Source organism: Centroberyx affinis, unplaced genomic scaffold (assembly GCF_046629955.1).
Source record: "Centroberyx affinis isolate AG114_WGS23_722 - 3 ecotype Tasmania unplaced genomic scaffold, CSIRO-AGI_Caff_v1 ptg000503l_1, whole genome shotgun sequence".
Classification (NCBI taxonomy): domain Eukaryota; kingdom Metazoa; phylum Chordata; class Actinopteri; order Beryciformes; family Berycidae; genus Centroberyx; species Centroberyx affinis.
In genome coordinates, this window is record NW_027279155.1 from 464298 (window position 1) to 477795 (window position 13498).

Sequence of the window (13498 nt, forward strand, 5' to 3'; positions counted from 1 at the left end):
TCATGACTCACAGTACAGTTGGAAGAGACATTTAACTGAAATCGTTTACATGGACACCTCTGACACTTTCTTCCACAGGAAACTGAAATAATGATTCACGCTTTTGTCATATCCATATGAGTCTTCAATCCAGCTGCACTGAAACCGTCAATAATGTACAATTTGTCCAACACTCTGTAGCTAAAATCCAGGCTGGAACCAGGAGGACTGCTAATCTGGGATCACAGTGTTGGCTCTCTGTGAGATAGTGAGTTGATTTTAAAGTCCTTCTGCTTACTTGTAACATTATGTTGACATGCCTTCTTGCTTCACCATTCCTGCGCAAAGAGGCCAGGCTTTTAATTGTCCCTGCCATTTGTAATATATCAAAATGTGGAGGGTCCTTCTCATTCAGAGGAATCATCCAAAGCAACAGTCTGCCTTCTCACAAAAAGACTCACCCTCACTGGTTTGTTTATCAGATGGTCACATTTTTAACAAACCTCCATTCAAATATTTTCATCCTTGGTGAATTGTGCTGAGATTTTGTTTGTAAAAATGAAACTGAAATAAACCTGGCTTGTGTACGCAGCCTTTGATTTACAGCATACAGTATCTTATAGATGTACCACGACTGGTTTGAGCAGTTAAGAGCTTTTTGTTCTAAGGGGTTTTGCACAGGCAGTCATGTTCCACACCAGTATGAGCTAAGCTGAGTGAACATGGCTTCTGTGCTGTGAATGAAGCTGGCTCCATTTGTGACAATAGGGAGTTGAAGGCTCCAAGTGAGCACTAATGAGAGAACCAGCAGGAACACCTACTTGATACGACAAATTCCCCTCTCTTTATTGAGCAATTACTTTTAAGTAGCTGCTTTGTGAACAAGGAATCCTAATCAGTAATTAAAGTTATTTGAGAGGCCATAAGAGGTATAATTGGTTATCGGGAGCTAGAGTATTGTTAGGAGGATGATAAAGGGGTGGAGATGGATCCAGCTGCGAAACATGGAGCAAGATTAAGCATTGTTTTTTCAAGTAAGTGATACATTTATACACACACTCGAAGTACTGTATGTGACTAATGATTATAAATTGCAATATGGTGCAATAGTCGCTTATACTTAAATGTACTTGTGTAATCTGTTTGAAACTTTGTTTTGTGCTGTGAAGTGGCATTCCCTTTGAATATGATCACAAATTCAGTTAACAAAAAGGACATACAGTACGTATTGTTATGGACAACAAGCTTCCAGGATTCAAAAATGAATTAGAGCACTTTGTTTTATAAAAAAATGTTTTACGAAACCTTCCCAGATGCAGATGTGTGTTCTGTAAGTAGTTCTCTATATCCTGTGTGTATAGTGCAATTGCTATGGATTAGTAGATTCTTTGGGGGAAGAGGATTGTACACTGGAGGTTGAGCATATGTTTATATATTCACATGTGCGCAATATTATCTGAATTACACGTGTATGTGTGTGTATGTGTGTATGTGTGTGTGTGTGTGTGTGTGTGTGTGTGTGTGTGTGTGTGTGTGTGTGTGTGTGTGTGTGTGTGTGTGTGTGTGTGTCTGTAAGCATTGTCCATCTGGCCTTTTAGGACTTATGACAAAGCTTGGCACAGAATGTAACTGCCTTCCACAGCAATGCATCAAACAATTCAGTGAAGGAAGCATTTTTCAGCGCCAGAGCACAAGGGGATGACACTGAAGAAACCTCAAACACAGGGAGTCAGTTTACTCCCATCACTGAAAAGAACCACACGTTGTTTGCATGTGTGTTTGGGTGCACACAGCACAGCACATAGATTATCTCCCCTCATCTGAACTTGAGTTATTGCTGAAAGCTTGAGTTGCTAGTGTCTGTTACCATTTACACATAGTGAAGTAGGCAAAAATAAGTGCAGGAGCCCTCTGACAGTGGGGGTCCACATATGTCACGTGATGCTGACAGCTCTATTACAGAGTAGCATTGCAGCCCCGGCAAGGTGTCGGGATGTTCATTTAAGTAAGAATTTCTGCTGTATACCTGACTGTAAAACAAAGCTGCGCAAATACCAAAGGTGTTTTTTCCAGATTTCCACAAATCTGTAATCTGACAAGAAAATAAGCAGTTGAAAGTAGTCCTTAGCTTACAACAAAATCACTATTTAGAAAGACAGAAATGGCTATACTTCATATTCATATTCAGTAGCAAAAACCTATAATCCCTTCCAGGCAAAATGGACAAAGTGTTTTAAGACCAGGGTGTCATTTTGTATGTTTTATCTCCACACAGCCTGTTCCAAATGCGCTGTGGCAGCGAGGTTGAGAGCACATTGTTTTGACGTAATTATGGAGCAGTTTTATTCTACCTTCCGCTGGAGAAGAGCAGCTGAGCCCTGCTCTTAATTAGCAGTGATATGTATAGAGGAGTGATTTATGACTTCATTTGGTTGGAGATGCAAGGGATGGATTTGAGGTCTTTGGAGATATGCTTGTTTTAAGTGTAAAGGAGCAGACCAAATTGGCTTCTGCCGTTTAAAGTAGGATTCCCATAAGACGGGAAATTGAGTTTAAGAATAATAGAAGGATTACATTATTGTATAAAACCAAAGAAACAAATACTGTGAGGAGGTGAAGGGTTTAAAATCCAAGCAAGCCTTTTCTTATAAACATGATATTTGAAACAATGCACTGAACAATCTGTGCCTTAAAATGAGATGTTGAGTAAGGTTTGCTGATGACTTAAAGGATGATTCATCAAAGCTGGTAAGAGGAGCTTTATTGACAAATGGGAGAGTGTAAGAGAAGCCTCTTCGGCAGAAAATCCAGACAGTCAAGTGCTGAACCAAACTTCAGCCACTACTGCCGTGTACATTCAGCGAGGCAGAGTTTCATGACATTAAACCTCTCTAAGTTACTCTCAGGCATGCTGAGGACCTATGGTAATGTAAGAGCTGGTTATTCTACACCTAAAGTGTGAAGGGTTAGGTGAGGAGGCTGGCCTTACAGTAAGTTTATCTGAGGACACAGGAGACCCGCTGGACCTGAACATTTAACTTCCTTCTCATGGCCAAATATCCTATTAAAAAGGTTAAAGCAGTCAAACTTTGAGGTATATTATTATGTTAACAAGTACAGATCCTGCACAGTCCCACAGTGCATTTATGGTGATGACATATAGGCATAATTATTTTATTTCAAATGTGATCTCAGCTCTCTGGCTCCCTAGTTCATCAGTTGTCCAAATGTCTTTTATGGAGAACGCTTTAACTACTTTAACATTAGGATTGTTCACGTTAGCAACTGCGCTTATAACATATTACACACGTAGATGGAAGCACTGTGAGATTTATCATAAAATGCCAAAGTATGTCTTGTCGTATGATCATAACAAGCATGTAATTCATAATAAACTGTGACCAGTTTGGTGTTAAATTGACTTACTTGGGATCTCTGGCGTGGCAAACATGCTTTACCAGCTGAGCTAAAGTCAAACAAACAAACAAACTTGACCTTTTTGGGACCAACTGACTGACCAACCAGACGACAGAGTTACTTATATTAGCTGCTGGTCGCACTTAAAAAGATATAGTTTAGTTTATTCACTGTATGGCAGAGCGGTCCACGCAAACAAATAGTTGAAAACCCAGAAGTAAGTTTTCCTGGGTTGTGCAAATTGAGTTTTCAAAATCTTACTTTTTCTTCCTTTGATTATTTAGATGCTGTTCAGAAAGAACAGACATGATTTGCAGACAATGATTTGTGGCTCACTTCGGCTACCTGACCTAATCTGACTTGGAACTGCTAGAAAAAAAAAACGACAACAGACAAAATGTTATACAATGTAAAAAAATAAAAAACGATGTGAATAAGAACAAAGAAGACAACATATAAACAAACAAATACAAAGAAGTTTCAGATGTGCATACTTTACACACTGCAGACAAAGTACAACAAGTAGCTGAGGTCTGTGCTCTACTTAGATAAAAGTGGCCTTTGTAAGCGCTCACAGCATAAAGCCTGTGGTTTCTATGGGGACACTGACACACTCATTGGTGGATTTCCTGTAAATTCTCATGGTGACACCCATGTGGGGACTCTGACATAACAACCGGTAGTCAGTTTGCCTCTGGGCAGTCAAGCAGGGAGGAATAAAAACAGCTTATGCACATGTTCAACACTTTTGAATTGCTCTGAGCAAACAATTAGTGGGTTTTTGGGAAGTTACAGTGTGAAAAGTTATATCTAAAACAGCACTTCTGAGATGTTTCTGACCTTCACTAGGATTATCCTGCTACATAAACCTATCAAGCATGATAATCAGTGGCCAGACATCATGAGACAACGAGGTATATTACTCTCACACAATGAATTCACAATATAAAGCTGTTTGGTCTTGAGGTATTTGGAATAAATCTGATTTGCAGAATATTAAGTTATAGACTTAAACTTACTTAGCATTGCAATATTCTGAATAAAACTCTTGATGATGCCTCTCTTCAGTCTGATTTTATTTTTCTTCTTTAGACACACTGAATCGTTTTCCTTATAGTACCTGGCGATATGAATGTTTCCATCCATCCCACATAGAAAAGATTTCCCCCTTTTTAAAGCTTGATTGGGATCATTCATAGCAGACATTTGGAGCAGTTGTTTTAAACATACAGGAAAATAAAATGTAAATGGTGAATCAAACAATAAAGCAAAGCAAGAGCTTCAGAGCTTTCTCAAAATATTGATTAGAAAGTCATACAAAATTAATTAAATAAAGGGTAACTCAAAGTTTGCACAGTTGGCTGGCATCAAAAGAAAAACTAGTATTACCAAACTGCTCGATATAGACGGGCAAACAGCTACTGTGCAGTTTCCATTAATTTGTCCTCTGAAGCTCATTTCTATCGCAGGACTGATGGAAATCAAAAAAGTGTTTCCTCTAAATTGGAGTCAGCAGTCTAACTGAATCTCCAGTCTGTCTGGGGAAGATGACCTGTGTCCTCGACATCATGTTTTACACTCTGTTCTCATACGGAGGCTCACACAGACATGGAAAAGCCTCAGAGAGCACTGAGCAGACACTAATTAGCCATTTCCATGTGTTGATCCAATAAGACCAAATCCAATAAGACTTGCATGTAAGGAACGTTACTGAGGATCAATTTCTATGACTTTCAGTAAAGCCAAAAAATATGGCAGGAGAGAAAGTAAGCTACTATGCAGTGGGGATGTGAATCTCTTTCTTAGACCGATTCAGTATGAATCGTATAAATACTTAGTTAGCAATTCAATACAGGAAATGTATCTTTGAACAGGTCAGCGATAAGATAACATTAAGTTTTTACTTGATCTGATACGATACGATACAATGCGATACAATGCGATACAATGCGATGCGATACGATACGATACGATACGATACGATACGATACGATATGATACGATACGATATCATGCGATGCGATGCGACACGATTCAAATCTCAGGGTGCCAGGGAAGGCCAGCATGTGCTGCAAAAGGCTTTTTAACTTTCTTCTAAGAGTGCCTTGGATTTGTTTTTCTTCATTCATCTACATAATATACCATTGTTTGCTATTTCTCTGGAGCTTGACGACATACAGTAAATGAACTTCTCAGTGTGCCCTTCATTTTACATTCTTTCAGCAATGGATTTTTTTTTCTGCTTTACTGGATGGTTGGCACAGCTGGTCCGATCTCCCTGATTCGAATCGGATAATCATTACATCCGTAGTGTGCAGTATTATCATTCTCCTTTTCAAATTCCCTAAAACCTGCAAAAATCAAGCAAAAAAATATTTTAACTTAAGTTTAGAGGCTGCAGAAAAGGACCTGCATCAAAGAACTATGGCGCATTTGCTGCTCGACATGGCACCTTTCATTTTCATAAAGCAATCTCGACTGACCTTCCTACTTGTACCATTATCAGATCATCTTAAACCCTTGAGAATATAAAATCTGATCTGGTGTAAGGATTTTTTAGCGTAAGGCCTCTGTCTGAGACCTAAATGTCTTTCACTTCCTCCTGCTGGGGCTTTAATCAGGGCAGGTTCTTGTAAGTGACCTCGGAGCAGACCCCACTAACCGTGCACCACCCCCATCTGCACTGGCCTCTTTGTCCAACCAGTAAACATGGCCTCAGGCTGCTCGCTCTAACCCTGATGCAGGCCTCGGATAGACAAAGGACACTGGGGCACTGTGCCAAATTGACTTGTCCCTAATTTTTATGCTAATCCTCATTTTATATCAGACTGTACCCCACGTTTGATATTAAACAAAAAATTTTAAAAAGGACCCGAGATAATCTGTCCATAAAGACGTCTTATCTGCTGATGAGGGGACAGTCTGGAGTTGATTTTACATGTTTGCCTCTTCAAAATGCCAACAACAATTATCATCATTGTTAAGTGTTAGCTCTTAAAAGTATTACAAATACAATATTTTTTAGCAGTTCAATTGATCTGTACCACAAGACTATGCTACTTATATTATACTTATATGCTACAATGAATAAGTTACAAGAATAAACCCTGATAACACCCATGCGGAATTTATTGCACACTGTACAGACACAAAATAGACATTAGATTCATGTCTTTACAGTGTTTTCTCAATCTTCCACATTTCAGTCAACATAGTTACTGTAGTTGACCTGAAATTAATCTTTATATTGAACACAAAATAGTAAACATTACCGGGTTTTATGCAATTACTGTCACAGTAAATGGCAGCAGTGTAAGGGAAAACACAGGACTACATCTGTAATAGTAAAAGTGGGATTAACCCTGAGTAACACATTCAACATTCATGTCATTCAATAAAGCTCTGATGATCTGTCTTTTCTTAAGATAGTCAGATAGTAAATGGGGCTATGAGATATTCAAAAATGCAAATTTGATGTTGTTCTATCCATAATAGTAAAGAAATGTAAAGCAATTTACTCATCTTTCAAGTTTTTTCAAGCCCCCACAACCCCACCCCAATATTGTTTCATTTAATCCTCTTAATGCCCGGACAATGGAGAATTATGAAAAATAAGATAGCAGCGATGTGTCTGGATTAAATGTTGTAAAATGACATTTTGCGATTACAAGGCTCTAATGATGAAATAAAACATGAAAATCTTCAACTGGGTATGAAAGTGTAATTTTTTAAATGGCAAAGAATCTGTGTACATGGCAGGGAGGCACTGCAGCCAAAAGCTGAGATCAAGACTAAGAGGTGTGGAGTTGATTCATTTCTTTAGGTTTGATACCACAATTTGGGTTAATGCCCCTTCAGTGAATTTTTTCGAGGTCATTCTGAGTCATATGATCCTGAAACATCCACGGTGTGCCAGCCAGCTGAGTGTTTTTTGGTTGATAAACAATATATAATCAGATAAACATTTATGAATTCTAATACCAAGCAATACTTGCCAACTGACAGTTATCAGAGTTCTTGCCTGAAAGGAACAAAGGAAATGGCTCAGATAGCTCATTTTGTATTGACAGACTACACCATTTGATTGAAAAGGATGTCTGTGTAGCTGTATATTTGATAGAGATTCAAAATGAATGGCAAGCTATGAGCAGCAAATGGTACAATACAGCTTTGAGTTTCACACCCAACAGCACACAATACAGGTGAGTAAGAAGTAGTGGAGAGAAATACACAAATAAGCACAAAAATACTAAAACACAAGTGATTAAATAAACTAAATTCAACAAATGGACTATTAACTGCTGTAATGACTGAATGTCAATTACATACTGCCTATATGTACTTTCTCTGAAGCTGCATGTTACTATTACAATGTGAGTATCTGGTTGCCTGTGACTTCTGTTAAGGATTCCTCATCTATTCTTATCAGCTGTTAGGTTTGTTGACTTTTTGACTGACTGTTATTTGTTAAATATGTTTCCAAACTTGGTTAGAAATCTATTTCCTTTTTCATTTTTCCTTGTGTGACAATAATGATATCAATTAACTTTTCTGTGGAGGCTATTTTTTGCTTGAAACTTGTATGCTTTTGTTGTGCTGTGTTTGTCTTCATAGTGTCCTTATACTGCAGAAACTGGACTTTTAACATTAGGATGTGAAATAAATTTTTATCAGTGATGTTAAGCAAGTGATTATTCACCCATTTTTCACCCATTTATTCATCCATCACCTCTCTGAAGTTCTGTGACTTTTGATACAATCTACAATTGCCACTACTATACCAGTGTATTAACATGTAATCTACTGTAATGGAAATGTATGGAAATGTACTGTAAATTACCAAAAAAATTGTGTTGGTTCTACTGTACAACAGAATATAAATACAAAGTATAGAAACAAACAGCCTTTGCCCGTCTTCTTTCCAGAAATTGATATGCTGTGTCTCATTGAGTGTTAAGGCTATAGGTTACAAAATATGAGGTGCTACGTTATATTGTGTGTCAGCAGAAAATAAATTAGACATAAGCGTTTACAAGTGTTCCCATGTCATATTGTCTCTTGAGTTATTCTGGTATATTCAACTTGTGCAAAAGTTTTGGGCAGTAGCCCAGTGCTTGCCTAAAATAATGCATGGCACCAAATATATCACCGCTGTCTTTGAAACCACGGTGACTACTGAGTTTCAGTGGTGAGAGTTTTCATTCTACAACACATTACTTACCAATTCTTGTGTAAAATGCTCAATATACATATTTCAGTACATTACATGTGCACACTTTGAATTTACATTATTTAATTTTCCATAGGATTGTACACAGCTTAATACTAAACTAAAAAAAATCCCCTGTCACCCTGCCCCACTGTGCACAGGGCCTTATCTGAGGCTGTCACAATAATGTCTCCACTAGGGCCCAACTATACGTTTTCATTGTAGGCCAACTTCAACCAACAATATCAAAAATCATTATTACAAGCAAAGTTTAACAGCCAATGGCCAATTTACAACTATGGCAATTACCAAAGTGGGAGCCACTCAAAACTAATTTTGCTTTGAGCAACTACAAATTCAAGGGTGGTGCTACTTTGTGTTATTCGTGAGCAGAGTTCAAGAAGCAGTAGTTTATGAAAAAGTTTGACAAAACTACCATCTGGAGTGTGAGGCAGGTAAAAGTAAGGAAAGATGGTCACAATTCAAACCACAAACCCCCGTGGACGACAGTGTTTTCAACTTTACAGTGCGCTCTCTATTTGCTGAATTTCATAACCGTTTCCCCTGTTTTGGAAATCTAGGGCTCTCAGGGGGGTTTGGGGGTAGAGGAAGAGATATGGGTAAAGCTCAAATTACAACACATAGTATACCAGATACATGCTGGAGGTGAATACGGGTATATGGCATCTTCTCTGCATCGTGGTCTAGCTTTACCATCGCACTGGCTGAACATTTCAGCTAAATTAACTGTGCTCTCAATAATAATCACAGTCATTTTAACAAAAAATAATAAAAAATAATAATAAAGACATTCAGGGACATTGTGTATTTTCCTATGGTATGCTATGGTCGCTTTGAACATATGCCTATATTAAGCCTCTATGCCTTTAAAGTTGCAATGCCTGGAAGCAATGTAGATATTTGTCTTTTTACTTTTATTGCTACTGACTCAAAATCAACTTCCTGTTTTTTCTTTTTCAATTGACTGCATTATTCTCACACTTAACAGCAGAGGGAAGTGGGTTCCCTTAATTTGCATAGATTTTACTATTATTATGCTCTTATGATTAAAAAAAAAAAAAACCCTATGCTTTTGGAGAAGTCCCATTTTAGACAATAAAATGTGGCTGTGAGCTATGAGCTTCTTTTTGAAGAGATATCCATGGTCATATAGTTGACACAATGTTCATACCAAGTCAATTAACTTACTGTGGAGTCATGTTTGTTTCAAGTAAAATAGACACAATGGATTGCGCTCAACTCTATACAACATCACCCCTCTGTTTGCTCAGCTTATTTCTAGATGAATTCACTCATCTTTCAATTGAACCTGAAACGTAAATGCTTTTATCATACCAGCTTTTCGCCCTGTTGCAACAGAACAAAGACTAATTAAATAACACAAACTTATGAAAACATGGAAATATAAACCAAAGTACGAATTGTCTATTTGTCTATGTATTACACAGTAAGTAGGAGCACTATTGCCTTTTTCAAAAGAGCAAACCAATAGTCCCCAAGGGGCCTAAACAAAGAAGCAGACACCACAAGGCTTCCTGAACCAACACATGACGGGAAACTCTAGTACTAGTGCTGTATGTTTATTAGGAATGAGGCACAAACCCTGATAATGACAAATCCTTTAACATAAGTAACCTCAGCATCTAGCAATTCAATAACTCAGACTGACTTTCATTATGCTATGTGTATGGATTATGGTTTATGGATTATTCTAAAACCAAAAGTTCTGAGTTGTATTTTTTTGTCTAAGACATTACTAGTTAAACCAAACCCAGCAGAAAAATATGCAAAATAGGTAAACTGAGTGAAAGTCACTTCCGATATCTTCACACAAAGATGTAAATTGGCTAAAATGACAGACGATTGAGGTCATTTTAACATTTTTTTAACAATGTTTCATGGACCCCCTGCAATACCTCTGCAGATCCTAGGGGAGGACTCTGGTTGTGCAAAGTTCAGAAATAAAGACTGCATCATGCGTCTTTAATAATTTAATCTAATGATCTAAAGGGTGCCACAGCCTGCCTTGAACTGATGACGACATCAACATTTTGTGACCAACAAAACCGGCCAAGATATGAGGCCAAAAGGGAAATATTTGTGTCAAATGTATGATCAAAATCAAGTCAGATGTGGGTGTGATTATGTGAGATAATTGCCAATACCATAACTGACTAGCATGCTGTGGTCAAATTAATGACCACATTTACTTCACCACTTTACCACAGAATACCACGGTTATTGGCCATGCTGCAGTTAAGGTCTTGATTGGTTACACTGTTTACATGAACCTATGACACCCTGAGATTGAGTATCCTGTTGCTATGAATAAACCAATGGACAGAATATTCCTGTCAAACTGCGGTGTCCTGTCCACAAATAGAACGGTCCGCCAGCAAAACAGTATGAAAAGGTGCAGCCAACAGCTACCCCCTCCTTGTTTGACTGAGGTTACTTCTAACCAATAGTAAAATCAATACTAAATTTTGCCTACCGCCATGTTTGCTATTGACATCAAAATGTCCCCATGAAGCTGTATACTTGCTGCGGAAACTGATTCCAGCAGGTTCTTACAAAAAAAGGGACACATTTGCAGAAAAAACAAAGTGCCGCGTGGGCTTCGGACTGCGCAGTGTGCACAGGCTTGCTGGCCGACCTAGTCGAATTTTTCGCACTGTGTGACCGTCTGTGACTGGTCTAAAATATCACATGACTGGTTGTGTTGCCTTGCGGATAATCTTCTCCTTTCTTCTTCCGGTTCATTGCCTTTGTTTACATGTTTTTTTCAGCACTAATAGAGTAAAACGGCTTGTAAATCCTCAATTTCCCTCAGCTGTCTTTGTCGTTCTTTCACCACCGCTCTTTGGTCACCGCTATTTCTGCTTTCCCTCCATTACTGCTGCCTCCTCCCTTCCCCAGTTAGCTCTGTTTTTATTGTCCGTTGGTCCATCATGGAAGTTGGAATAAAAATTGTGCTGCTTTTCTTCATCTATCATCATTGATCGCAAAGTCATATTGACATAAGTGACGGTTTGTCATACTCTGCAGAGTGTTTCCTATTAATTGCTGATGTCATTTAAGCCCCTCCCCCTTTCCTGGTTGACTTTATTTTGACGAGTTGAAAGGAAAACCTGCAGACTCCTGATTGGACACCACTGGTCTATATCTAGTGATACCCAAGTTCCATTAATGATAACTATGATGAACACAGTATGCACAACTATACTTATGACTGTCAAAATAAGGTGGTGATTGCACTAAGATAAGAACAAAGGTTCCATCAAATTAATTATGTTCATAATTAGTAGAATCATTCCCCTTTCCCTGTGATATCTTGCCTCTTTTATGCTACACTGAATTCAAATGTAGCCTATTCTCACTTTTTATGACTTTATGTTACGAACAAAGACTCTGCCTCATGTCCCACTCTCACATAAGACATCAAAAGGCTTCACAGAAAAAAGAGACCTTGAATTCATCTTTTAAATCTATGAAATATACCAAAACAGAGCACTTTAATTAACACCTCTTTAATGCATGGATACAGTTTAAGTCACATCTCTTATCACTGAGCTTTTTAGGACTGAATAAAACTGCACTGTAACTATGGAAACCAATATTAAATAGTACTACTATCTGGTAATTAATGAGTGACCGAACTATTACTTCAACACACAGCCTACCTAATAATTATTTTTTGGAAGAAAATTAACAAATAGTGAAAGCTGTTGTAGCTGCTCTTTTAAACTGAAACATAGAAAAACATATTTAATTTGGCAGTTTTGTGCTGCTTTGAAATCCATTACCTAGACAGAAGGACTATTAATAGCACTGGTACAAGTGTTCACTTTTTCTTGAAGGAGAGGTATGGAGCCAGAGCTTATTGTCTAGAAACAAATCATTACCTACTGCAGTAGTTTTTTTTCAAAGCTAAAGTACACCACACAAACACAAAAATCGCATAGCAAGTTAGTCATTGTTTGGAGGTGCCAAATAGAATCTGTCATTTAAGCAGATGCAGATGTACTAAAAATGGACAGTGTGCTATAAAATGTGTGTGATGTTAATAAAGTGTGATATGTTTTATATAGGAGGTTGTGGCCAGTTTGGACCTAGTCTGGTAAGGTTCTACAGACAGTGGAGATGCTGGCTTTGAGGAATAGATAATATTTTTCTAATTTTCCAGTCTCAATTCACTGCTGGACCATCAGGTAAAAGAAGGCCAGTTAAATCCTTTTTTGAGATTTTTCCTATATCTTGTTATTAAATAACGTGAGGGTATAAAGGTTTAATTTGCTTGAAATTAGTGATTTATATGTGTTGTGTTTGGTTCCTGTAGTGTTACCTCCAGTGTCAGAGTGGGTGGGTTCTCCCAGTTGTTTATAAGGGTTGAACTTGGGCTTGGGTGCGACCACAGGGGCAAATTTCTTCGGTGCCTGCTGTTGGGAGATGGAGATGCTGGCGGTACCCAAAGCTGGAGTAGTCTCCATCCTGGCAGCCACTTGCCCCGTCTGTTCATTACTGTTTGTCGGGTTCCACATGCTTCTGATAAGGAAAGACAACGGTTATCAAACTATCTCAGAACTGTGAATCTCAGGTGATGACACGTTCACCACAGGCTTCTTGGGACGTATTTTTCGATGGATTCCAAATGTTTTAGGCGTGATTCAAAGCTACACTAGGCCTTTACAGCTGAGGCCAAACATTTTTAAATTTTACAAGGGATCTCAACAGGAACGAGGCAATTCAAAAGAATTAGAGGTTATAGCTCAAAAGTACAACCTTAGTGGCACAACAACATTAATCTTTCCTCGAATCTTAATGCAGTGCCAACTGCTATGATAAGGAATCATTAGTGGAATTGATATCTGA

At 38.1% G+C, this 13498-nt stretch overlaps 1 protein-coding gene across 3 annotated transcripts in view; it reads right to left on the minus strand.

Moving 5' to 3' along the window:
* Positions 1-13498, minus strand: part of lpp (LIM domain containing preferred translocation partner in lipoma) — a 139720-nt gene that overhangs the window by 76853 nt on the left and 49369 nt on the right. For 2 of the 3 annotated variants that reach the window (XM_071517613.1, XM_071517611.1), the window contains exon 5: positions 12972-13171. In XM_071517613.1, the coding sequence (XP_071373714.1) occupies positions 12972-13167 (196 nt within the window). In that variant the 5' untranslated portion in view covers positions 13168-13171. The remainder of the gene's footprint in view (positions 1-12971; positions 13172-13498) is intronic. The other variant, XM_071517612.1, reaches the window with a different exon arrangement.